This window comes from Podarcis gaigeae (assembly GCF_964106915.1).
Source record: "Podarcis gaigeae genome assembly, chromosome: 3".
Lineage (NCBI taxonomy): Eukaryota > Metazoa > Chordata > Lepidosauria > Squamata > Lacertidae > Podarcis > Podarcis gaigeae.
The window spans coordinates 541,474-569,380 of NC_139680.1; the positions used below are offsets into that span (position 1 = coordinate 541,474).

Sequence of the window (27,907 nt, forward strand, 5' to 3'; positions counted from 1 at the left end):
ACGTGCAACATACCTGTTTGTGTATGAGTGTGTGTGTGTGTGTGTGTGTGTATGTGTATGAGTGTGTGTGTGTGTGTGTGTGTATGTGTGTGTATATTCTTTATGAATTAGCAGCATACGAATATAAATCAATAAATATTATTTAGGGGATATTACAGCAACATTTAATTCAAATGCTAATATGCCAAAAAGCAAAGTACTTGGGCATTTGGATCACCCCCCAAAATATAAACCTATTCCAGGATAACTATACAAAAACTTGGTTGAACATTAAAAAAACCACACACAAAAAATCCACACCTTGAAACCTGGAGTAGGCTGAAGCTTTCATTTCTGGGGATTTCCACTATAAAGATGAATGTCCTCACCAAATTAATATTTTTATTTCAAATGATCCTAATACTGGGTGAAGCAGGCTGCCTCAAGACATGACAAAATGAGATCTCCAAGTTTTTATGGGAAGGGAGAAGACACAGAATCAAACACCTAATTTTAATTGATATAAAGGACAGAGGAGGCTTTTCCCTAACCGATCTGAAATTATACTATGAGGCAGCCTGCTTCACTTGGTTAAGGTAAAGGTAAAGGTACCCCTGCCCGTACGGGCCAGTCTTGACAGACTCTAGGGTTGTGCGCTCATCTCACTCTAGAGGCCGGGAGCCAGTGCTGTCCGCAGACACTTCCGGGTCACGTGGCCAGCGTGACAAAGCTGCTCTGGCGAACCGGCACCAGAGCAGCACACGGAAACGCCGTTTACCTTCCCGCTATAAAGCGGTACCTATTTATCTACTTGCACTTAAGGGTGCTTTCTTACTGCTAGGTGGGCAGGAGCTGGGACCAAACTACGAGAGCTCACCCCGCCGCGGGGATTCGAACCGCAGACCATGCGATCGGCAAGTCCTAGGCGCTGAGGTTTTACCCACAGCGCCACCCGCGCCACCCGCCACTTGGTTAAAGGAGTGGTGTATTTTGCAAGACCCGGACTTCCTAGACTTGGAGGATTTTGATAATCGATGGGGATTATCATAGAAATTTTACAGATCATATGATCAGGAAATTTGTTAGAACCCAAAGTCCCATGGTGGACATCTCTAACAGAAGCCTCTGCAGTGAAAAGGAGAAATCTGGTCTACATATAAAATATTCTTAAAGAAAGAAGACAACCAAATAAAACTAAAAAGCTTTGAGGAACTAAGAGAGTATATTTCCGATTGGTTACAATACCATCAAATATTTGAGAAATTTAAATCTGATAAACAAAAGGGTTTTGCAACAGAAATTTCAAGATTTGAATCTGAGCTAGTAAATTCCAAAAGCAAAGCCCTCTCTAAAATGTACAGTGGCCATGGTCAAGTGGTTGCAAGACTTCAGGTATGCAATAACTATGTCCCAACAGGAAATTTTTGGAAAAATAATTGGAAGTTCACAGCTTGTTGTACCCTAAGAGAGAACTTTTTTAAAAATGCAATATCAATGATATTTAATGCCCTGGAAACTTTCTAAGATGTATAAGAGTGTCCTAAGTGACTGCTGGAGATGTGGAGAAAAACCAGGCACTTTTTACCACATGTGGTTGCAATGCAAAGAAAATTAAGGCATTTTGGGAAGACATCCACTTAGAATTGCAAAGAATGTTAAACATCTCCTTCGATAGAAAACCAGAAGCTTATCTTCTGGGAATTACAGGTTTGGACACTCCTTTTTTTTTAAGAAAAGGATATATTTTTATATGCCATGGTTGCAGCAAGAGTTCTAATTGCTGCAAATTGGAAATCTGATAAACTTCCATCTACGCAAGAATGGATGCAAAAACTGACTGAAAATGTGGAACTAGACAGCTTATCTGAAAAAATAAAGAATAAAACAAAACAGACATTTGTATCAAAATGGGAAGTCTTTAAAATATATTTGAAAAATGTTTACAGTAGCTTGAATTCCGTTGGATTTGACTAATTTCAGTAGTAGCCTTAAGAACGATGTGAGACATAAGACAAATTAAGAATTAGTTAAAATATGATGACAGTTTGTATTGGCAGCAAGTTATGTGTAATTGAATTAAGAAGTAGATGGGAGTTCCGTCTTATAGTTAAAGGATTATTTTTCACTTTAACGTTTTGTGTTTTTTAGTTCTTTTATTATGATTTCTACTTGTTTTTCATTTGGTAACGGTGTAACTGGTGTTTTCTTTTTTGTGTATTAATAAAAAAATCAAATGCTAATGATAAATATGTCTAATAAGCTAAAAAGTAAAAACTTTATGCCATTCCCACATCACTGGTTAATCTACTGTGATGTTATAGAATAATAATGAACTTTGTAATATCACAGAACCAAGGTGCCAGCAGAAGAAAGTTCTCATACAGTTTTGTGAGGGGGATGAAGAATTGATTTGGAAGGAATAAACATTTCACATAGGATGGGAGAAGATGCATCATGTCAGAAGAAGAGGCTAATGGAGATAGCAAGAAAGGTTCAGAAATTAAACGGGAAAAATTGAGAAGAAGGTGCCCTCTTCCCTTACCACACTAGAGAAAGTTCAGAGGTGGTGGCCCAGGAGATGGCATTATTAGTGGGAGTCCCTAAGCTGTGGAACTTCCTCCCTAGAGACGTGTGTCTGGCACCTTCCTTATGTGTCTGGCACCTTCCTTGACATGTGGTGATGTCCTCTCACCTTTGGCACTATATGTGTGTGTGAACTCGCCCTGCTCTCTTGACTTAAGTTGTCATAATTGATTTTAATATAGTATTTTAAAAAATTGTTTTAACCCGCCCTTGGACCTCATGGTGAAGAGTGGATAAGAAATCAAATAAAAAAACAGCTTCCTTCCTGTCCTCTAGCTGCAAAGTCCCTGCCAAAAAAGAAAAAGGAAAAATACAATTGTGCATGAAATGGAAGAGCTCCAACTCTGCCCGAATGAGATAGAGCTGGTGTCAGATGACACCCCCACCGTCCAGAGAAACACAAAATATGCCTGAATAATCCAGGGGAGAATGTCAAGCCATGCATTAGCAATGCCTTCCTGGAGTCTCTACAGAGGATGGCCAACGTCTGAACCTCCATGACTGCTAGTACCTGCAGCTATAATTGGTAGAAGTTAGATTAAGCTCTTAATAAATACCTTTTGTCCGTGTGACCCTTGTGCACCTGGTAACCCTGGAGAACCGGGTTCTCCCTTTTCTCCAGTTACACCTGGTGGGCCTGACTGACCAGGAAAACCTACAAAATCAAAGACATGATAATACGGCTCAATACTCAATATGTTAGAAACCCAATTTTTAAAAATACAGGGAATGACTGGATTTGAAAGCAGTAATTTTAATCTGTTTTAGTATTTTAACTTGTATTTTTTAAAGTAGGGTTGTAAATATTTATTGCTTTTACTGTTTTATCTTTTGTAAACCACTTCAAGTTGTTTTTTTTATAATCAAGCAGTGTATAAATTTTATTAAATAAATAATAAAATAGAGAGGGTGCTTGGTATCTGACGGAGTACCTACTGCTTCTATATCAACATGCTCCTTTTTAAAGACAGGGACGGGGACCCTCCCCCCCCCCGCCTAGAAGAGCAATCTGCCAGGGCTGCATACTAGTGGAGGGTGCGACCAAAGCTAACCCACACTCTTTGGCTACATTCATACATCACAATAATGGACTGATGTCTTGCCTCGGTAATGGACTGGATGAGAGCCAACAAAGTGACGTTCAATCCAGATAAGACAGAGGCACTGTTGGTGGGTGCTTCCCTAGACCAGATTGCTGGAAGGTGGCCTGCTCTTGAGGGGGTTACGCTCCCTCTGAAGCTTGGAGGTCCTCCTGGATCCTTTGCTGTCGCTTGAGGCTCAGGTGGCCTTGTTGGCATGTTCGGCTGGTGGCCCAGCTGCACCCCTATCTGAACAGGGATATCCTAACTTCTGTTGTCTAGGCTTTGATAACATTTAGGCTGCATTACTGCAATGTGTTATATGTGGGGCTGCCACTAACGATAGTTCAGAAACTTCAGCTGGAGCAGAACTCGGCGGCCAGGTTGCTCACCATGGAAAGACAGTTTGACCATATTATACCAATCCTGGCCCAACTGTACTGGCTGCCAATTAGCTTCTGGGCCCAACCAAAGTGCTGGTTTTGACCTATAAAGCCTGAAATGGCTCAAATTGATCTGGACTCAGTGTTCATCATCTGAAGCCTCTTTTTGTGTGCCTCTGCCACGTGAGGGCCAGAGCGTGGCAACACAAGAACGGGCCTTTTCTGCAGTGGCTCCCCGTTTGTGGAATGCTCTTCCACAAAGGTGCCTTCCTTATATATCTTTATATAGCTTATCACCGATGTCTCTCCCACTAAAAAACATGGAAAATGGCCTTTCCTGTCAAAGGAACAACCATTGCATCACTCTCCCTCAGTAAGCCTGTTGCTTCACTGGGTGTCTGCAACAGTGGTAGACACGTTAGCTAAGATCACTGAACTGACTAGGAGAAGAAATGAGCTTTGCTGGCAAGACGGATCTCTTTCCTTCAATCCTAAGCAGAGACTGTGACCTGAGCCACTTCTTTCTCCTGTTCAACAAAGACTGTTGGCTTTCATACAAAGGGGGAAACAATCAGTGAAACGAACACTTCTGACAGGGAGACTGAGCAGCAAGCTTTGCTGCAACACAATCCTGTCAGTCCCAGCTGCAATACAGCTTAAAAAATCCTCATGCTGGCAAAAAGGGGCCAAATATAAAATGTAAATATGAAAAAGGAGAAAAAACAGGGACAAACAGTAAGAAACTTTTCTCTTTTCTTTTCAACAATGGGAAACAGGGAAGGGATCTCCACTTCTGCTCTTACATCCTCTACTTATTATTATTACACAGGACAACAGAGACAACAACTACAGGCAGAGGATTTGAAGCAAACAAAACAACCAGAATCCACTCTAAAAAGTGAAAAAGTATTAGGTTCTGCAGAGAATAGGGGACCCAACCTACAAAATCAGAGGCAGGGAAGATCTGGAGAGCAGGATGGTTCCTCCCCCTGGAAGAGGAGGCAATACAGTGGTGCCTCGCAAGACGAAATTAATTCGTTCCGCAAGTTTTTTCTTCTTGCGAGTTTTTCGTCTTGCGAAGCACGGTTTCCCATAGGAATGCATTGAAAATCAATCAATGCGTTCCTATGGAAACCACCTTCAGACCAGGTCCGGGGACAGTCTGTCCCCCGACCTCTTCTGAAGGCTGGGGGGGGGGACAAGGGCTTTTTTCCCCACCGCCAGCCTTCAGAAGGCTGTTCTGAAGGCTGGCGGTGGGAAGAAAAGCCCTTCTCCCCACCGAGCGCCCCGCAAGCTCCAGGGACAGGAGGGCTTTGCTACCGACCGCCAGCATTTTAAAAGCCCCCGGGACAGCGGAGACTTCTCTGCCGTTTCTCCGCTATCCCGACGGTTTTGAAGGCAGGCGGGGGGGGGCAAAGACTTTCACCCTCCGCCGGCCTTCAGAAGAAGTCTCCGCTGTCCCGGGGGCTTTTAAAATGCTGGGGGACGGCAGCGAAGCGTTCGCTGCCCCCGCCAGCATTTTAAGATCGCCCGGGACAGCGGAGAAGTCTCCGCTGTCCCGGGAAGGCAGGCGGGGAAGAACAATAACTTTAGCCCCCCGCCGCCCTTTAGAAGAGGTCCGGGACCTCTTCTGAAGGCCGGCGGTGGGCGAAAGTCTTTGCTCCCCCCCGCCTGCCTTCAAAAGCCGTCGGGATAGCGGAGAAACGCGCTGCACTTCTCCGCTATCCCGGGAAGGCAGGCGGGGGGGCAAAGACTTTCGCCCCCCGCCGGCCTTCAGAAGAGGTCCAGGACCTCTTCTGAAGGCTGGCGGTGGGCGAAAGTCTTTGCTCCCGACGGCCAGCATTTTAAAAGCGGTCAGGGATAGCAGGAAAGCGCAGCGCAATTCCCTGCTATCCCGGACCGCTTTTAAAATGCTGGCGGTGGGGAGCAAAGCCTTTCGGCTCCCGCCGGCCTTCCTGGACCTCTTCTGAAGGCCGGAGGGGGGGCGAAAGGCTTTGCTCCCCACCGCCAGCATTTAAAAGAGGTCCCCGGAGATTTCCCTATGGGCTTTCTTCTTGCGAAGCAAGCCCATAGGGAAATTCGTCTTGCGGAACGACTCAAAAACGGAAAACTCTTTCGTCTTGCGAGTTTTTCGTTTTGCGAGGCGTTCGTCTTGCGGGGCACCACTGTACTTTCAGGGAACCCTGCCTAAAGCCTCCAGTTGGAGGAGCCATCCACTCTTGCAAATCCACCACCTTCTGAGGGAGTCTGTTACACTGTCTGACAGCTCATACCATCAGAAAGTTCTTCCTAATGTTTAGTTGGGATCTCATTTCTTATGACTTGAATCCATTGGTTTGTGTCCTGGAGCAGGAGAAAATAAGCTTGCTCCCTCTTGCATGTGACAGTCCTACAGATGTTTGAATATGGCTTTCATATTTCCTCTCAGTCTCCTCTATTCCAGGCTAAACTCCCTCAAGCTCCTCATAAGGCTTGGTTTCCAGACTCTTGATCATCATTCATAAAAAGAGGGGGGCGGGGGAATGAGATTCATCTGGCATGACTTGTTTTTGAGAAACCCATGCTGGGTCTTTGTAATACTGTAATCACAGTATTCCTTTTTATTGATACTTTTCCTGGTATCAATAAGGTCGCCAGTCGGTAATCACTTGGGTTTTCTGTTTTCCTCTTTTTGAATATGGGGACATCATTTGCCCACCACTGATCTGCAGAGGCCTCACCTTGTTCTCCAAGAATTCTCAAAGATTATAGACAGAGGCCCTAAGATTAAATCTGCAAGTTCTTTTAGTACCTTTAGATGCAGTTCATCAGGCCACGGAGACTTGATTTCTTTTAAACTACCTAAGTGTTCCTTTACCACCTCTTTTTCGGCTACAGTTCCCTCCTCACATCATTTATTCTGTTATTTGTTCCAGAATCACAGTTTTAGTCTTATACCTTTCCCTACATAGCAGGATTTCCTAGATCTACACCACTCTCAAGAAGCAGAGGTAGAACACTTGGTGCTCTCCAGTTGTTAAACGATCAACAATGTTTTACTACAAATAACGTTTTACAGTATTTAATTTTTATTTTATTATTTATAGGCTGCCTATCAGATCACGCCTTTTCTTACAACCACAAAATAAAGCACAACATACCTGGGGGCCCTGGCGAGCCAGGAAACCCTATTCCTGGTGGACCTGTCTGGCCTTTTTCACCAGGCAGGCCAGGCCTTCCTGGGATCCCTGGATCTCCTTTGTCACCTGTGTAGTTAAAAACAAAATGACTCATGTTTAGTTCTAACAAGTGCTTTTTGGGGGAGGGGGTACGCAGGGGTACGCATACCCCTGAACATTTTGTGAATCTTTGCACTTTTGTCCATTTACTGTATTTATTTCCCCCCAATCTGAACTATAAAATTGTGATTTTCTTGAGTCAAAATGAGAGTACCCCTAAACTCAATTTCAGAAAAAAGCACTGGTTCTAACACAAACAAGAGAATTTGGGTGGAATGGGAGAGCTACAGAACAATTCTCCACATTAATATGAGATAAACTACCTTGGATACCCTGAATTCCAGGGGGGCCAGGAATACCATCTGCTCCTGGAGAACCAGGCAGAGAAATGACGCGTCCAGCTTCACCTTTGGGTCCTTGTAATGCATTAAAAAGATACATGCTTGTTAATTTGCTATGTTATCACTCAGTTGCTTTTAATAATAAGTAACATTATCTCAATAATATACTCTTCTACATTTAATGGATGAAAGAGGAAGAAGAGAAGAGTAACTCAGGTTGAAATCCTAAACATACGTACTAGGAAGTAAGCCCCACTAAATACAGCAAGACTTGTTTCTGAACAAACACGCATGGGATCCTTCCGCACCCAGCGAAAAATAACATTTTTACCATACTGGTATACTGTTACACTATTACTAGCACATAGTCATTTTGATTCTTTTTCCAAATAAGCTTTCTGGCGTTTTACATTGGTTCTTTCCCCCCAAGAGCACCAGCAACTAATGTTTTAAGTTGCTTCCCTATACAGGCATACCTTGGGTTACAAATGCTGTAGGTTGCACATTTTCGGGTCGCGGACCACGTCGAACCCGGAAGTACCAGAATGGGTTACTTGCGGGTTTCGGTGCTCGCGCATGCACAGAAGCACAAAATCACATCACGCACATGCACAGATGCGCCAAATCGCATCACACGCGTGAGCAGACGCAGCACTTCAAGCTGCGAACGCTGCGGGTTGCGAACATGCCTCCCGCACGGATCACGTTCGCAACCAGAGGTATAACTGTATAGAAAGCTGAAAATATTATCATAGCTACACATGAATAGAAGTTATGGGAAATGGACTTTTTTTACCTGTGCATTTTTGTTCTCTGAGGTGCTACCAAGGCTTTCCTTAACCTGGGGGTGGTCCCTCCCTCCGGAAGACAAGATCACTTGCTCAAATTCTTCTCCAATGGGAGAGACCACCTTGTCTGGCTTGTGCCAGCTGCTATGAAGAAATGGTTACATTCTGGGAGAAAAAATAATTTTTAAAATTTAAATTTAGGTATATACATTGCTGGGAGGGGAAGTTTTAACTGTGTGAAGAGATAAATAATAGCTCACTTCTGACCGAAACAAGGAACAGCCTTCACTGGCCAGGTCAGAACTGGCTAAAGCAGAACTGAGAGACTCTGGTCTACATGGCATACGTCAAGGGAAGTCCTCTAGGAACTAGTGAGTTGACTTGCAAATGAGAATAAAAGTGTAAAGAGCCTATTAGCTGTGCAAAGGGGTAAGAACTGGATAAATAATATAGCTACTTCTCTGAAGCAACAGTCTCAATCTGAAAGCAAGAATAACATCATTTAAAAAAGCAGAATTCAAGTAAGAGTAACCTATTTTTATTTTTTCCCAAGTCTTTTATTTTTTTGTATGAGATTTTTATTTAACTTTTTCATAATACAATAAAATAGTAACTAAAAAAGTACAAATAAGGATAAAAAAATATGGAGTCTTCTCTAAAAGTAATTCTTATCCCCACAGAAGATAGTAACTAGCTCCTCTCAGCTCTCACCTGGGCTCTTTCCTTTCTTCTCCCAGCCTCTCACCTGGGAGACCAACATTTTCCTGTCTCTCACCCAGGGTCCTCCATCAACCATCTCCCACCCCCATGAGTATACAATTTCTGGACTTTAATAAAGGGACCAGACATAGGACTCCAAAGGAAGAAGGGAAAAGATTGAAAACAAAGAAGAGAGCCAAAGAAAAAGAAAGAAAGAAAGAAAGAAAGAAAGAAAGAAAGAAAGAAAGAAAAATAAAATATAAGAGATAAAAAGACAGAAGAAAAAGAAACATTAGAGAAAGGTACAAAGAAATAATTTCCAATTTTCCATCTGCCAGGTACATGAAAAAGGATTGTTTAAAACATTCAGTCCATGCTTACATCCATCTTCTCCACTTTCTGTTAAACAATATAGTGGTGCCTCAGGTTACAGACTCTGCTAACCTGGAAGTAGTACCTCGGGTTAAGAACTTTACTTCAGGATGAGAACAGAAATTGTGCAGCAGCAGCAGGAGGCCCCATTAGCTAAAGTAGTACCTCAGGTTAAGAACAGTTTCAGGTTAAGAACGGACCTCCAGAACGAATTAAGTTCTTAACCAGAGGTACCACTGTTTTTTTTTTAAAGTCAAGGTGTCTCAGAATCATTCATTTCTATTTCCGAAGCAAAGTCCAATTGGTAAATGTCAATCACATGTTTTCTTTTAACTTTCTCTCCATTAATTCCCACCACCATTACTCCATATTGAGTAAATAAATTCTCCCATCCATGTCCATTTAAAAATCTCTCCACTGTGGTCACATATTGGGCTAATATTCCATATTTATTATTATTGTACATCCTTTAGTTCACACCCAGTTTTGTATGTTCAAATTCCATTTCTTCTTGTTTTTCCATTTCCTGTTGTATTTATGATAATATCCTGATCTCCTAGGACCTTCCATTTTCATTTTTTCCAATCTTTTTTCCATAAATTTAGTAGCAGCATTCTCTGAATTTGCTCCAAATCGTATGCAAAATAAATTCTTTCTGCTAGAACTGAAAAACTGAAGTTTTCCCAAAGCTTTTTTTTATTATTATCTCAACTCCATCAATGTAATATCCAGATAATTATCCATTTCATCATTTGTGATTTTATCTTCTCCTCCTCTAAATCCTTGTATGGAAGGCATTTCCATTTCAGCATCTGTTTTCTTCAATTAAGCTATTCCATGCCAATTTTTAAGTAGTCCAGTTGGCAGAACATGAGCCTCTTAATCTCAGGATTTTTGGTTTGAGCCCCACATTGGGCAAGATCCCTGCATTACAGGGAGTTGCATTAGATGACCCTTGTGGTTCCTTCCAGGTCTACAATTCTATGATTCTGTGATCATCCAGTCCTTCCAGCTTTTCATTGATTTGGTCTGAAGCCTCTAGGTATCCTCCATTTCCATTTCATATATCTCTGATTCATTTTCTTTCCCCCTTTCAACAACTCTTTTTTGAGAATGCAGGACCTCACTCCTCCTTGCCTGTTCATATACTGGTACCTTGTACACTGTTTTGTGCTTTCTGAAGGACTCCATAGGATGCTACCTTATACTGAGTCAGACTATTGGTCCATCTAGTTCAGGATAGTCTACACTGACTGGCAGAGGCTCCCCAGGATTTTAGGCAGGGTTTTATTCCAGCCCTCCCTGCAGATGCCAGGCATTGAAAGTAGTCATAGAAGGCTACAATTCATCACCATGGGAGTTGTCTTGTAGTGTCCCACAGGGTTCCAGGTTGTTCCACATGCTATTTAACATATATACAAAGCCACTGAAAATATTCACTAGGAGATCTGAAGTGAAGTGCCATCAATATGCAGATGACACCCAGACCCAGCTCTTAATTCTTTCTTCCACCTAAACAGGGAGAAGTGACTGAGGTGTCAGACTGGTGCTTGGAGGAGATGATGGGTTTTGTGTGTCCCAAGTTCTCATCTCTAGCGGGTGGGGAGACAGCCTCTTCAAGACAGGATGGCCCTTCCCTGGAAGAAGCAGGTCCACAGCTTGGAGGTGCTCCTGGGTACATCACCAGTGCTGGAAGTTCAGGTGATCACAGTGGATGGTTCACTATATATGGTCCTTTTTGGATAAAAATGTCTGCCCTTGAAGACAATTTGAAAACTTCAATTGGTTCAAAATCCACCAGTCAGGTTACTACCTGAGGTGCCGTTTAGATCTCACATAGTCCAAACAGCTTCACTGGTTTTCAGTTTCTTTCCACCAAACTAACAGTCTAGCTTAGTGAAAAAAACACCCTATATGAGGAACAAGCAGGGTTCAAAACTGGATATAATACCACTGACCAGCGTTTTACACTCTCCTATTATCAACAAATACACCAATCAAAACAAACATAATCGGTTCGCTGCCTTCATTGACCTATCTGCTGCTTTTGACTCAATCAACCGTAATAGACTGTGGGAGAAACTCTCAAATGCCAATATAGACTTACAACTATTATTATTAATTCATGAATTGTATTGCGGCACCAAAACACAAATCAGAGTGGGTTTAAAGGGAGGTCTGTTGGAAGCATTCAAGACATCAAAAGGCATGAAACAAGCCTGTATATTGGCTCCCACACCCTTCAACTTTTACATAAATGATATGGTGCCACACCTAGCACTGGTGAAATCCCCTGCCCCATCAATTAGCAACAGGGAAATATATTGTCTGCTGTATGTCAATGATTTGGTGCTCCTATCACTCTCCTGATTAGGTCTTAACGTTTAGCATGTATTGCAAGTGGGAAGACCTCGTCATGAATTACCCCAAGACCAAAATTATGGTCTTTGGGAAGCGTAGTCCCAGATTCAAATGGAAAATGGATCAGCAGAATCTGAAGCAAACATGCTCCTTCAGATATCTGGGAGTTCTCTTCACTGAGACGCTGTCATGGAAGGGGCATATTGAGGCTATGAAACTCAAAGAGCAGAAATCTTGTGGGGCATTAATGGTGAGTGCCAGTTACTAAAACCTGTGTTGAAATTCATTGGCAGTGAAGTGGTTTCCCAGATGCTCTATGGAATAGCGATATGGGGCATGGACCCAAAGGCTAACAAAGCCTTAGAAATAGTGCAGAACAAATTCCTCAGGAAAGTGCTCTTGCTCCCCAACGGGATCCCAGCTGCTCTTCTTCGTGCTGAAGCTGACGTGACAACAATACAGGCTAGAATTGATTGCCTGTGCCTAAATTATGTGAAAAGACTTCAATCTTTTTCGGAGAAGAGATTTCCTGCTATGTCTTACATAGAACAGGAACAGACCAAATGCTGGAAGGTTGGTATCCAACGCCTCTTGTCCCAATATCAATTACAAGATCTTCAGGTGACTATGAAGATGGATAAGAGGCACTTAAGAGATTGTCTCTTTAGGTCTGATGCAGAAAGGGATCTAACCATGATTGCTTCTACCAAGAGCTCACCATGGTTCCCACTTATCAAAACACAGCATGCCCAAGCCAGATACCTGACAAAGCTCCCACTTGCTGTACTAAGAATTGCTTTTACAGAACTACGATTCCAATTGATGCCCTCGGCAGTGTTGGATGGACGGTACAGCAAAGTACATTACAAAGAGAGACTCTGTCTGTGTGGACAACCGTGCGTGCCATTATTTTTTGCAGTGCCTGTTATACCGTATTTTTTGCTCTATAGGACACACTTTTTCCCCTCCAAAAATTAAGGGGAAATGTGTGTGCGTCCTATAGAGCGAATGCAGGCTGCGAGGCTAAGCCGAAAGCCAGAACAGGGAGACGGAGCGCTGCGTCTCGCTGTTCTAGGGGATGGCTGCCCTGCAGAGGCTAGAAAGGCTGTTCCCAAGCCAGAACAGCAAGACAGAGTGCTCCATCTTGCTCTTCTAGCTTGGGGATGGCTGCACAAAGCTATCCCTGAAGGCTTTGGAGCGTAGCAGGACCTCGCGCTGCGCTCCAAAGGCTTCAGGGATCTTTGAAGCTGGCGGTGGGGGAAAGCAGTGCTTCCCCCCACCGCCAGCTCCACAAGCTCGGGGGGCAGCGGCAAGGCTGCATGCAGCCTTTGCGCTGTTCCCCGACCTGCTCTTTGGGGCTGGTGGTAGGGGAAAGCAGTGCTTCCCCCCACCAGCCCCAAAGAGCAGGTCGAAAGGAACCTGAAGCCTTCGGAGTCCAGCGGGAATTCCTGCCGTGCTCCAGGGGCTTCGGGTTGCCTTCACTGAAGCCTGGAGAGCGAGAGGGGTCAGTGTGCACTGACCCCTCTTGCTCTCCAGGCTTCCAAGGTAGCCACCTGAAGCGTCCAGAGCGCAGTGGGAACTCCTGCTGCGCTCTGTAGGCTTTGGGTGAATGCACCTTGAACGCACCTTGTTTTAGAGGGGGATAACAAGGAAAAAAAAATTCCCCTGTTCTCCCCCTCCTATGGTCCGGTGCGTCCTATAGAGCGAAAAATACGGTATATAGACCCAAGAGACCGATTTATAAAACCCCCTGTTTACGAATGGAAAGCATTTGAATAGGGGGGAAAGGGGGAAATGGCTTCTGAGCGACACCGACAACTTTGTTACTTTATGTGCTGGCAACTAAGAAGATCAGGAAGAAGGAACTAGACAAAATAGCAGTCAACTGCAAAGGGGATTCGGATATTTAATTTGCACATCATACCTGTGAATATTCTGCTATTCTATTCTATTCTATTTAATGCAACAAATAATTTTAGTAGCTGTGACCGTGGTTTTATTGTATGTCTGTGTCCGATGATTTTTATGGTTATTGCTGTTCTTTATTTCTTGTTTTTTTCTTTTTGTTCTTCTTCTGAATGATGCCATGGCCTATGGCTAGCACAATAAAAAGTTTTGGAATTGGAGTTTCTTTCCAGGCCCAATTCAAAATGTTCATGTTGGGGTTTAAAGCCCTAAATGACTTAGGCCCCAAACACTTGGAAGACCACCCCCTTTGCTACAGCCACCCTCAAGTGGTAAGGAAAGCAGAGGAACCCTCTTCTTAGCTCTTTCACCCTCAGAAGCTTGAGGGCTGGTTGCTTAGGAGAGGGCATTCTCTGTGGCAGACTCTAAGCTGTGCAGCTGTCTCCCCACAGAGATACATCTGTCATCTTCATTATACAGCTTTCTGCCAATGCTCTTTACATCTGACACCTGAAATGTATATTTTAAGGATTCACCTTGTTTTTCTGATTGTAAGTGGCTTTAAACTGTTTTTAACATTGTGTTTTAATTGTTGCAATCTGTCCCGAGAAGCAAGGATGAGGAGTGGGTATAAAATAAATCATAGTTGTACAGGAAACTATTAGACACTCTTACTCTCAAATGTGAAAATCAAAATGTAGCACTTTTTAGATCTTAATGTAAGTCACAGAATTTGAAAAGCACTGAATCTTAGCTTTATTTCTCACTAGCTTATTCTAACATTACAATGTTGTTCTTTAGAGTCTTTTTTCAAAAACTCATGAACATCACATTGCATGAAGTTTCACACCAGTTCTGCTGCTATTTCTGTGACTGGTTTTTTAAAAAATATTTTGTGCAGTTTTAGTATTGCTGAAATTGTCATCTGGGTAAATAGTAGCTATTTGTATGACTACCATCAGTAGTGTTACCTGGAAATCCTGGTGTGCCGGGAATCCCTGAAAGACCTTTGTCCCCTTTATCACCAGGTGGCCCAGAGGGCCCGACCCCTGGGGAACCAGGAAAACCTCTCTCTCCACGGGGTCCTGGAAAACCACTTATTCCTGGGAGGCCACGTTCTCCTTTTAACCCAATTGTTCCCTGGTTTTAAGAAAACAAGAAAACAATAACCTCTTCACCTTATACATCAAAGAGTGACATTTATTTTATGATATTGCATTAGTTTAACTAAAGTAGCTGGATTAACCATTACAATAAACAAGCTCCGGCCACACTGGATTATGAATAAATGTTTTCCAATGTGCATAAATTCTGTTCCTGAAATGGGATCATTTAAAATTACTTGCTGCTCAGAATACAGTTGCCCCTCATTATAAGACAAAAGCAACTAGGCTTCCAGTAGGGATGTTGCTGAGACCCATTTTGTTGTGCTTGGAAAAGAGTGAGGTTGAAAGGGTGGGCTGGATTTAGATTGCCTTGGAAACAAGCTAAGATATCCACAGACTTTTTAGGAAGAAAGTAGCAGCTTGTTTTCGACATAATCCAAAGTGTGGGTTGGGAGCTCAGCCATCACCAGTCTACAGATGTGGGTATATTTAGAATATTTGTAGCTATTCTTCATTTAAAAGGGATCATATGTAGGATATATAGCCAACACTGTGCCCTCCAGATGTTGTTGGACTACAACATTCATCATCGCTGCCACTGTCATGCTGGCTGGGCTGATGGGAAGTTCAACCATATCTATGGAGCCCCATGTTGGCTACCCCCGATGTACAGCCACATTTACTGCTTGGATGAGGAAGAGTGGTGGAAGCTTCCCACTCAAGAGACCCCCAGAGGAGGGAACAAGTTGGGAGCTACTAGAAGCAGGAAGCTTGAGGGATCATTAAGAGGCAGAAGCAGGCAAATGGCCCAGAACAGGGCAGAATGATGAGGTTTCCAGTTTGGATGCAGGTTGCAACAGAGACAACAGAGGGGAGCCAGGTCCTGCATCTCTCCCCCAGATCCATCCTGACAGCTCCTCTGTTGACGGCTCTCCAGCCCCACTTACCCCTAGGATGTTACATATTGCCGAGCAACGAGCCAGACAGGCATAGAGGCTCCTGGAGCTCACTGTAGAGGAAGATTACAGGGAAGGAGCCCTAACTAAGAAGGCTTGAGAGCGAAGGAGGGGCTGCATGCCAGTTCAAGCAACTTCTTAATTAGGGGAATTTGCGTTTATGAGCCTCCTTGTATTTTTTCCTTTCCTTAATACAGAAACTAACTGCAAGTTAGCCTTGCATCTTCCTCTCTGACCTGCTCTTCCTGTCAGCCCTTTGACAACAGGTGTAGTGTAGTGGCATAACCAACCGGTTATGCACTTTGCCATAAAGTCACCAAACCTACATCTTTTGTGGTAGTGAGTGACAAAGGTTTGGCTGTCACAGAATGTCACAGACTGGGTGAAAGTGTGACATCAGGGCCATTGCACAACAGATAAATATAGTAATAAAATAAGAAGAATAAAGTGTCAGACCCATTCTTGAAAATATCAACATGGGGGAAAATTAAACTCAGGTTAACAGTGATGTTTAAACACAGTAAGTGCACCAAAAATGTTGAGAGCTACCTAGTCTACTTCCAAGCAGGCATTATTGCAGGTATTCAGCACTGCATGCAGAAATATTGTAATGGGATTCATCTGCAAGAGCGTTCCAGTGAATGAGAACTGTAACGAGGAGTGTTGCTATCAGATGTGTATAAGAAAGATAGGGTGAACGTGCTGACATCTTGTGACAGTAATACCCTACAGTTAATATAGTAGACAGTACAATGGGCAAACATAGACATACACCTACCGATGCTCCTTTAAGACCTGGGGCACCTGGCAGGCCATCCCGCCCTGGTCTTCCTTCTCTTCCAGGAACACCTGGAGGTCCAGGGAATCCTGGATCTCCTTTATCACCTTTTAAATCAGAGTCAAAAAAAACATCTCCAGGTTCCCCTTTTGCTCCTGGGCTTCCTGCCAGTCCAGGTACACCTGGAGGTCCCTGAAATAACATTATAGCATCATTAAATAAATAATAAAATATATTTTAATAAATCAGAAAAAACTAAACAACCTCAGGTTTTAGTGCTAGATATTCAGGTGACAAATAATGAATTGCCAAGATTGCTCATATTCAGTTTTTCTGTGTATGTTGCTATGAAATAATACAGACCTCTAAATTTCCAGAGAACCGTGAGAATCAGAACTTGCCACTCCTTATAGCCAGACAGGTCTAATGGAACCAAGAGCTTACTTTTTTATTAAAAAAAATATATTCAAAATTATAACAAGACATATTATCCAAAGACATATCACCCTTGTTCCCCCCCATTTTTCCTCCCTCCCCCATCCCACACAAAACCCACCCCCCATCCCACCCTGACTTCCCTCAGTTCCAGTCGTTGGTTTCTCTAAGAATGCTGCTTTCTGCATGTTACAAAGTTGTATAGATCCTCAAACTATTTAGCTGATTATTATCAATAAAAGGTTTGTGAATGTTTATTCAAAACTGGAACCAAGAGCTTACTGAAATGTTTGGAAAGGTTATATAGTCCTTCTGTAACTTTCAACTCAGAATACATGTGAAGGATTGCTTATTTAACAGTGAATCCACACACTCATATATAATTTGAATCTTCCTGCACACAAGAAGCTCACATACCAAAGAAAGTAAACTGAACCAAACCATGCAGCTTAAAAGACAGGGGCACTGTATCTCTCTTTTCAAAACAACACAAAACCAAACAAAAAAACAAAACAGCAAAACTGAATATGCTCTAAGCCAAGAAAGACTCTTTATATATGTGAAGGATAGGTTGATGCCCCAGACTACCTGATTGCAATGAAAGGTGCAATAGTTGTGGTGCACCAATATGGTGTTTAGCTCTGAGATGCAGTGTACTATGGTGATAGCCACCAGTGATAGCATTTGAAGAATATATATAATGTGAAGCGGAATCAATTTATGGTTGAAATGGAAGGCTCTCTATTGCTGACAGGGTGGTGTATCTCTATTGCTGACAGGGAGGACAGAAATTAATGCTGAACCAGAGATGAAAGCAGAGTTGTCCCTCTGAGGATGCACTTCAGGAAAGGGTTAGATGAGTTGACTTCCAGGAGGAAGATGGTGCACTAGACAATTTCTGTCAACAGCTCGTTGACAGAGATAATTATGTGGTGATTCTTTTCTCCTTTTAGTTTTCATTTAAATTAGTTTGTTTTTAATTGCTCTGTATCATGAAAAAGTTTCAATAATTTTTAATGGGGGGAAAAGGACTATGAGATTTTGGATAACAGCCTAGAGAAGGAGTATGCCTGCCTTCAAAGAGTGTTCAGCCTGAGGACAAGCCATTCTGGAGAAATGGAAGATGGGAGACTCCAGCTCTCCTGGGGCAGATACTGTATCCTTTGCTGTTTACCCAATGACAGTTCCATGGGGATAAGAGAATAGGAATTATATACCAAATAATAAAATACATTTCCTTTGTTCATTTGCTGAGATGATGTACCTTGAAACCAATTACTGTTATAAGGCTATTATCTTATATTATATGCTGCTGAAGAAATGGCTGTGAAATATTTGGATCATTTACTTACTGTCATTCCTGGAAGACCCTCAAATCCAGAAAGGCCCCTGTCACCTTTAGCACCCTTTGGTCCTGCAACACCTTGTAAAGAATAGGAAAAGATAAATGTAACTTATAAGTATGAGGGGTTCTGCTAAGAAATATTTTTCATGCCATTTGCTCTTCTATAATTTGATATTCTAAGAAAATTCATTTAAATATATAAAATATTTACAGAAACAATAAAAGTATACTGCTTAAAGCACTGTTTATTACAGTGGTTTTCAACCCGTGTGCTGTGGCATCCTAGGGTGCCTTGGATGATGGTCAGGGGTGCTGCGGGCAACTCTGCCCTCTGTCCCTCTTTCCTTCCTTCCTTCCTTCCCTCCCTCCTCTGATGCCCTCTTGCTTCTCTGCCTCCCAACAGCCTGCACAGCTGTTTGTTGCAACAGCCCTGGCTACAAGCTCCACAGGCAAATGGTGCCTCTGGGGCTGGTCAGGGGGTGCTTCCCAGCCCCCTGTGGGGCAGTGTGAAGAGGCACATCTCTTTGGGCTGGGGGGGCAGCTCAGAGACCAGGGGCGGCAGCTGCGGCTGCCTAGAGGACTCCCAAGGATAGGGGGGAGGAGGCTGAGGGAACACTCCACAAGGGAGGGTGTTCGAAAAAGGGTGAGAGGCTGCCAGCTCTGCAGGCAAAGGGTGGCATAACTATAATAATAATTTATTGTTTATACCCTGCGCATCTGGCTGGGTTTCCCATAACTGGGCTCCTGAGCCTCACAAGGGTACAGCAGAAAGAATGTAGTTGGTCAAGGGAGCTACGGACTCAAAAAGGTTGAAAACCTCTGGATTATTAAGATCTAATAATGTAAATTTAGGATTATTTGAGATGATTTTCAAAAACAGATTTTTATTTTAGTATTACACTTGAGCAATCCAGGATGGAGTGCATGCACAGCAGTATCTTCTATCCAGACAGAGAATACAAAAAAAGGAAATCAGTTCCTATAATGTCACCCGCATTGATGATAAGTCACTTTCAGAGAAAAGCTCACACAAGAATTTCAGAACTGCTGTAGAGAATGCTGAAACTTTACAAAACTATAAGAACAAAAATAAAAGATCACAAAATGGTGTGGATATTGTGGAGATGTGGCACTTGTGTAACATATCTTCCAAATAGCCACAACACATTAAAATGGCAACATTAAAATGGGCATGTGCAAGATGGATGGGTGAGAAGAAAATGGGAACTTCTTCCTGTAAACTCCTGCTCATAATAGAGTGAGGAGGGCATTCTCAATCCTTCAGGAAATATCTTCTCATCTGTAGAAGGAAGAGCCGGATTGTAGGAAGAGCTGAACTTTTGATGGCTCTGTTGAGGTGCTGCTTCCAGATCAGACAGGAAAGAGCAAGGATTTCCTCCAGAAACAGAGAAAGGGTGGTCTTGTGTGGCCCTATAACTATTCTCCCCACATGTGTCTGCCATCCAGAATAATGAAGCAATTTTTTCATCAGCCATTGTATTACAGTAGATATCAACATCTTTGAAGCTTGCTGCCCGCACCATTTTGTATATGAAGCAATGTGATTGATGGAATAAGAGGAAGGCAATGCAAATCCTGGAGGAATCTAGCACAAATCCTGGAGGAGTCTACCACAGTGCTTATTTTGTACTTTACCTGGTTCTCCTGGAAACCCCTGGGGGCCTGGCTCACCAGCTAGGCTGGGTGCATCACAGGTAAAACAGCCATCACCTTTTACCCCTATATTAAAAATACAGAGATATTTATCAGAGGGTTATGCTTAAGACCTTTACAAACCAAATAGTAATTCCCACAGAAAATAACCCTAATGTTCTCACTCAATAAATATGACATTTTTACATATTTTCTCAGCTTTTACTTGACTGTATCACACTGTTGAATCACGTTAAGATTGTGGATAGTAATTAAAGAATATCTCAAAGGTTACTGTGACAACAAAAGCTTCCTGGCATATATTGAATGAGTCTTATAACGTAATGGTGGAGAAAACTAGAATCAAGAAGGAGAAAAATAACATTAGAAACTGTGTAAAGAAAATCTAATTGCAAAATAGTGCAATGGGTATAGTTGGAAGGTTCTTTTTCATTTTAAACAAAATCACTTTCTATTTCTTCTTTTCTTTTCTTTCTTTTCTCTATATTTGTAATTTGCCAGATTATTTGTAATGTGTAATGTTTGTATTGTATGTATTTTATGTTATATACACAATAAAATAACAACAACAATAATACTGTGGTCCCTAAATCCTTCTGATATTTACTACTAGCAAGCAAGATGTTCCCCATCATATATTTGTGCACCTGGTTCTTCTTGCCTAAGTGCAGAACCTTACATTTGTCCCTACTGAAATTCATTTTGTTAGTTTGGGCTCAGTTTTCAAATATATTAAGGTCATTTTGAATCCCTATTTCTGTCTTCTGTGGCATGAGCCACCCCTCTCTGTTTGGTGTCATCTGCAAATTGTATGTGTATCCCCTCTATTTCTTTATCCAAGTCATTTATAAATATATTGAACAACAACGGGCCCAGGACAGAACCTTGCAGAACCCCACTTGTCGTTTTTCTTCTTTAGAATAATGAGGAACCATTAGTGAACACTCTGGGTTTGGTCAGTCAACCAGCTACAAATCCACCTAACAGTTACCTTGATCAATACACATTTCACTAATTTCTTTGCAATAATATTATGGAGGTATTTGTCAAAAGCCCTACAGAAATAAGAATATACTACATCCACAGCATTCCCCTGATCCACCAAGCTTGTAATTCCATCAGAAAAAAGGAGACAGATTCATTTGGCATGACTAGTTTTTGAGAAACCCATGCTGGGTGTTAGCAATCACAGTATCCTTTTCTAAGTGCTCACGGACTGTTTAATTATCTGTCCTAGGACCTTTCCTGGTATCGATGTCAAGCTGACTGGTCAGTAGTTACCTGGATCTTCTTTTCCCCCATTTTTGAAAATGGGTACATTTGTCTGCTTCCAGTCCACAGGACCTCACCTGTTCTCCAAGAATTCTCAAAGAGGCTCTGAGATTACACCCACAAGCTCCTTTAGTACCCTTGGGTGAAGTTCATCAGGCCCTGGAGATTTATATTCATTTAAAGTAGCCAGGTGTTTTCTTATCACCTCTGTTCCTATCTTTGGCTGCAGTTCCCACCTAGCATCCTTTATTCTGTCATCACCAGGTTGGACATTGCTTTTCTTTTTGGTGAAGACAGAAGCAATGCAGGTGTCAAGCAGTTCTGCCTTCTCTTACCCAGTAGCATTGGGGTGCAGGTGGCGCTGTGGTCTAAACCACCAAGCCTCTTGGGATTGCAGATCGTAAGGTGGGCAGTTTGAATCCGCATGACGGGGTGAGTTCCCATTGCTCTGTCCTATCTCCTGCCAACCTAGCTGTTCAAAAGCACACCAGTGCAAGTAGAGAAATAGGTAGTGCTATGGTGGGAAGGCAAACAGCAGTCCTGTGTGCTCTGCCTTCCGTCACGGTGTCCTGTTGCACCAGAAGTGGTTTAGTCATGCTGGCAACATGACTTGGAAAGCTGTCTGTGGACAAATGCCAGCTCCATCAGCCTGAAAGCGGAGATGAGTGCTGTCCCCATAGTCAATTTTGACTGGATTTAACCACCCAACGGTCCGTTACCTTAATCCATTAGCATTTCTCCATCTTCTCCAAACAAGGGACCTACTCCTACTACTTGCTTCTTCTTCTTCAAAGCCAAATAAACCTTCACTATTTTTAATCTCCCTTGCAAGCCTGAGCTTGTTCTGAGCTTTGGCCCGCCTGACCTTCTCCCTGCAACTGTTGGCTACCCATGTATATACTCTTCCTTTGTGAGTTCTCCTTTCTTCCATTTCTTATACATGCTCTTCTTAAATCTCAGCTCATCTGTAAGCTACAATGGTCTCATTAGATGCCTCCCACTTTTTTGTTGTTGGAATTGTCTCCATTTGGTCTTCAACATTTTACCTTTGAGAAACTACCATCCATCTTGGACTCCTTTTGAGTATTTCGGACCATGGAACTTCATCCAGTAGTTCCTTAAGCTTTTTAAAATTGGCCTTCTTAAAGTCCAGAGTGTATGTGTGACTACACTCAGTTTACTCTTCCCTCTGTATAATGAAACCCCAATGCACATGATCACTTCTTCCCAAGGTTCCTAATACTTCCACTTCATTGATCTGTTCCTCCCTGTTGATGAGGACCAGGTCCAAGAGGGCTGACCCTCTTGTTGCTTCTTCCACCTTTTGAGAAATGGAATTGCCATTGATGCAATGGAGGAATCTGTTGGTCCTTACATTCTTGCCGGTGTTTGAGTTCCAACAGATATTAGGGAAGTTGAAGTCTCCCATGACTACTATATCTCTTCTTTTTGAATGTTTAGTAATCTGCTATAGGAAGGCATCATCCAGGTTTTCAGTCTGGCTTGGTGGTCTATAGCAGACATCCATAGGGAGATCACTGGTTTTCCCCCTCTCCTACAATTTTTACCCCTATACTCTCCATCTGCCTTCCCTGCTCCAGGTCATGGATGGGTACACATCCCTTACATAGAAGAAGAAGAAGAAGAAGAAGAAAAAGAGTAGGAGTTTGGATTTGATATCCCACTTTATCACTACCGTAAGGAGTCTCAAAGCGGCTAACAATCCCCTTTCCCTTCCTCCCCCTAACAAACACTTTGTGAGGTGAGTGAGGCTGAGAGACTTCAGGGAAGTGTGACTAGCCCAAGGTCACCCAGCAGCTGCAGGTGGAGGAGCGGAGACGCGAACCCGGTTACCCAGATTACGAGTCTATCGCTCTTAACCACTACACCACACTGGCTATATAATGCTATATAAGATATATAATGCTACTCCACCCCACCCTGTTTGGTCTATTCCTTTTGAACAGGTTATACCCCTCAAGTTCTACATTCCAGTCATGTTGTCTATTAGGTCATATTTGCCATCCTGTATTAAGAGCTCAAGTTCTTCTTGCTTGCTTCCCATACTCTGCATTTGTGTGGAGAAAACTAAAATCACGAGTCATGCCTCTGTCTCCCTTCACAGGGAGTCAACTGTCACCACTGCACATCTCTTCCCTTTCTGGGGAACGGTACAAATTGTTCTGTACACTGTACCTTCCACGGCCACATCAGTGTGTTCTGAGGTCTGCCACTGCTGTTCTTGCTCCTCTGGCCGAGAATTGGAGAATTGGTGTCCAAGATGAGGGAATGGAATCAACTTTGTAGCTCTAGAGGCACAGCATGCCTCCTGACAGTCCTGCCTTTCTGTGTCACATTCCTCCAGGGGTTCATCTCCTGTATTGGTCAAGCTAGTTGGGGGCTGCTGAGTCACATATTCCCTGACTTCATTTGAGAACCAAGAGCCTCTGGCATTTTTAAAAATGACACTCTCCACAGAAATGCAGGGATGGAGAATCTTCACTTGTTGCTTGTTGTCTGTCACCAGCTGTTAAAGGTGCAGTGCCTTGATTCACTTTGAAGAAAGGGAAATAGTGATTCTGGCATTGGACAAGATAGGGCGACTCCTTCCTAGGAGTCGCCTGTCACTGCACACAATCAGCAGCGGCTACCTCCTCCCAGGAAAAAGAGGGGGCAAAGTGACTCCAACTCAAGATGAGAAAGGGGCAACTAGGCAGCTCAATTGCATTTTGCTAAGTTATACTTTGTTGATGTGCTGGGCAGGTTAGAGTCATTAGGCTCAGAGGCGGAGCTAGCTGCTCTGGCACCTGGAGCGGCACACATGCTGTGCACCTGAGGGCGGGGCTAGCTGCCCGCAGGGGCAGGGCGAGGGTCCCAGGGGGGTTCTACCCGGGGCATCCCGGGGGGCGGCAGTGATGTCAGCCCCCCCGAGATGACACACGGGGCGGACCACACCCACTGCACCCTGCCAGTGATTAGGCTGTCACTATACATTCCTTGGTGCCTTTGTGTATGGCAAATGTGCAGGTGTTGTTGGTGTGTAATGTCCTGCTTGAAGGATTGCTGCAGTGTTGGGAGAGACGTGCAGAATGGACTTTGTGGGATTATCTGCTGATACTGCTCTACTATGTCTTTCTTTGCTGTCCCCTGAGCTGCCTGAATGTGCCCATGCCATGCGGGTATGAGTAAGCCCCTGGAATAGCAGGTTCATGGAACTGGTTGTCTAGAACAAGCTCTACTTCTTTTACCTGGAAGGTTCTATATCTATGTACATCCAAGGTCAGTGTTGGTACCTTTTTCTCCCCTTTCTCCCAAGAAGCCATGCTGGCCACGAGGCCCAGGAGGGCCTGGATCACCAGGCTGCCCAGGTTGGCACTCCAGAATTCCATCTGCAGTTTGAATGGGGGGAAAAAACACAGAATGGTTTCTATATGGCAAATCCTATTTCTAAAAAATATATGTCAGTGACATGGGTCACTCTTACTTGAGTGAAATGGTAAATCACAGGTGCTGCTTGGACCAGTTCTCACAACTGGGGTAGCTGGAAAAAGAGCTACTATAGTTGTAGAAACTGCTGCTGGTTCTATTTGCAACCAGATCCTTCACATGGGACATTTCTCCATGAAACTAGAACATTATCATGACTAAATATGGACCTGGACTGTCTGCATGGCCTTAAGGCAACCACTGAAGTATATTCCTCTAAAACATAATATGTAGTTATAATAAAAAGTAAACTAAAATAAAACAATTATAAATAAAAGAATAAATGAATAAAAATAATATGTAAACCAGAGCTGTTGTATACACATTGGCATGCAAAAACGTGAACTGAGATGCCACAAAACCATATATATTTTATCTGCTTGCTAAATTTGCTTGGGCGGCTGAATTGGCTTGAAAATAGCCCACAGCATATTTGAGTCAAAATAATGCTAATATTCTCAATTCTAAGATTCTTTTCCAAATTCAGTTTTTTACACACTAAAAGTTCATTTACTTCCCATATTTGGCAAACAGTACACACATTTCCCCTTACAGTAGGACAATTTGTATGTGTTTGTGTGAATATGTCAATTTCTGCAAACATACAGTTCAATATTTTGTGCAGCAACAAAGGAAAAAGTTGAACTGATCGTACATTTCTGTTCTCAGGAGCGCAGGGGTGGGGGTCATATACCTCCTCTTAGGTTTCTGTCAGAATGACACTAAGGAGCCCAGCACCTGACAGCAAACCACATATAGCCCTATCAAGTGAACTTCTATATAAAAACAAAAGGGCACACATTGAAGAAAAAGAAACACTGTACTGAGACTATATTAGTAGTTGAATGCTGATAAATTCAGACACCCAAAGAGAACAAACCAGAGGCTACAGGCTCTGATTGTGAAGATCATCTGCCTCTCTTTCAAATATGGCTGGGAAAATTCTTCACCATGGAACCTCTTGAGAAAGGACATTTACAGTATGCTTCAATTATTGATTTCTCCAGTGATTGGGGTGAGAGATGTCTTTAGAAAAGCAATTCATTTGCAGGGTAGCATTATAGTCTCATCCGTGGGACACAATATTTTGGAAGACACATTGACCAAAGGCTTCACCAGAGAAGGCAAGTGTGTGGCTGTAATAATGAAGGTAAACTAAAAGGCAAGTTCTATAAATTGCAAAAGCAGCAGAACTCGAGGAATTAATTGTGATACCTGAAGGGACAACTTATTCTGCAGCTGCTTCAGGAAACTGTTTCAGCCAGCAGAACCCCTTCATAGCCTCCTAGAGGCCTATAGTTGTTGCTTTCTCTCTGCTTGCAAGGACCGGACATTGCCCCCTTCTGCTTGGAGCCTCAAGCTCTTATGTAACAGGATGCTCTGCTTCAGAAGAAGAGGCTATGCAGTAGTTAGGAGGTGAATCTGAAACCTGTATGTCAGACTAAATTCTGAAATATGTAGAGGATTAAAACTGCCTTGGGAAGCTGACCTAAGACCCTTCACCCTCAGACCGCTCTGGACCTCTTCCTTCTGAACACATCCCATCAGGATACATCCCAGAAGATCGAGAAGAGATACGACAGAGCTGAGTCAGGAATCAAATATGAAGACACTTACTTGTGAAACCACTTAACCAAGCCAAAGTCAAGGTTTTGAAACAGGAAACAGAAATTTCTTCTAGAATGAGGCACCACATCTGAAAACAAATTCATTTAACCAATTCTAAAAATACCAAAATTTTCTTTTTAACCATTATTATGACCATGGGCGTAACATTTCTTACTATCTCGATTCTTTTGCACTTTAAAAGGACTGTATACCTTGGGCTGCATTTTGACTTGCCTGTTGCAAAAGGTGGGCCTGGAAGCCCTGGTACACCGGGAAGTCCTGGAGGTCCATCTCTTCCTTTTGGCCCAGGCAATGAAGATCCAGGAGACCCCCGGTCACCCTTTTCTCCTCTCTCGCCCGGAAAACCAGGAGCCCCTATTATCCCAGGACTGGGTTGCCCTTGATTACAATAATGCAGTGAAGTAGGCATCAGTAAAACCAACAGAAAAAATATTGACTAATAAGTTGTTTAATAACAATAAAATAATGGCAACACCATAATATCAGCTGAGATACCATACTGAGATACCATACGGAATCTGATCCTAAACTACCTCATGAGTTTAAACAATAGTAAGATACCGTATTTTTCGCCCTATAGGACGCACCGGCCCATAGGACGCACCTAGATTTTTTGGGGGGGAGAATAAAGGGGGGGAAATTATTTTTCCCCCCCCAGGTGCGGGGCTGGGGTGGTGGAAGCCCGAGCTTCCCCCTCCCCCAGCCCCCAGAACGGGACCCAGAGCCATGCCGAAGCTGCGTGCAGCTTTGGCATTGCTCTGGGAGCTTGCGGGGCTGGGAGAGGGGGAAGCCCTCCGCCAGCCTCCAAACCAGGTCAGGAGACAGCGGGATGGCGCGCTGCGCCTCCCCGCTGTCCCCTGAGTTTGCGGGGCTGGCGACGGGGAGGAGCAGGCTTCTCCCCCCGCCAGCCTTCTAACCAAGTCGGGGGACAGCGGGATGGTGGCGTTCCGCCTCCCCGCTGTCCCCCGAGCTTGTGGGGCTGGCGGTGGGGCTCTCCTGAAGCCTGGAGAGCGAGAGGGGTGCACCGACCCCTCTCGCTCTCCAGGCTTCAGCGAAAGCCTGCATTCGCCCCATAAGGATGCACACACATTTCCCCTTCATTTTTGGAGGGGGAAAAGTGTGTCCTATAGGGCGAAAAATACGGTAGCTTATTTATCAGAGCTACTTGTTCAACCTAATACCTAGAAACATCCACCTGCATAGGGCCTATTGAGGGCAGTATTTTCCTAATGAGTCCCGCCAGGGCAAGGATTTCCACCTGTGTAACAGTGTTGCCCCCCCCCCAGCCCCTCTCCCTCCACAAATCTGCTCCAGAGGGTTAGGGGAACCCCTAGAACAGATTTAGGGAGCAAACAGGGAGAGGAAAGGGGGAGAACATTCCATTGCACATGCAGAAATTTCTGTACTGACAGAACAATTGCCATAGTGCTATGCTGGATTCCACTCGTGAAGTTCAAACATGCAGAGTGAGCTTGGTGAGCTGTTTATGTGCAGTACTGAAGCAATATGCCCAAGAGA

At 43.4% G+C, this 27,907-nt stretch overlaps 1 protein-coding gene across 2 annotated transcripts in view; it reads right to left on the reverse strand.

Annotated features, from left to right (window-relative positions):
* The window catches only part of COL4A1 (collagen type IV alpha 1 chain), a 187,056-nt gene that overhangs the window by 71,889 nt on the left and 87,260 nt on the right, over window positions 1-27,907 (reverse strand). For both annotated transcript variants that reach the window (XM_083729818.1, XM_083729817.1), the window contains exons 21-29: window positions 26,603-26,767; window positions 24,568-24,663; window positions 19,985-20,068; window positions 18,336-18,406; window positions 16,549-16,740; window positions 14,680-14,848; window positions 7,566-7,658; window positions 7,165-7,269; window positions 3,120-3,217 (exon numbers count right to left, since the gene is read on the reverse strand). In XM_083729818.1, the coding sequence (XP_083585944.1) occupies window positions 3,120-3,217; window positions 7,165-7,269; window positions 7,566-7,658; window positions 14,680-14,848; window positions 16,549-16,740; window positions 18,336-18,406; window positions 19,985-20,068; window positions 24,568-24,663; window positions 26,603-26,767 (1,073 nt within the window). The remainder of the gene's footprint in view (window positions 1-3,119; window positions 3,218-7,164; window positions 7,270-7,565; window positions 7,659-14,679; window positions 14,849-16,548; window positions 16,741-18,335; window positions 18,407-19,984; window positions 20,069-24,567; window positions 24,664-26,602; window positions 26,768-27,907) is intronic.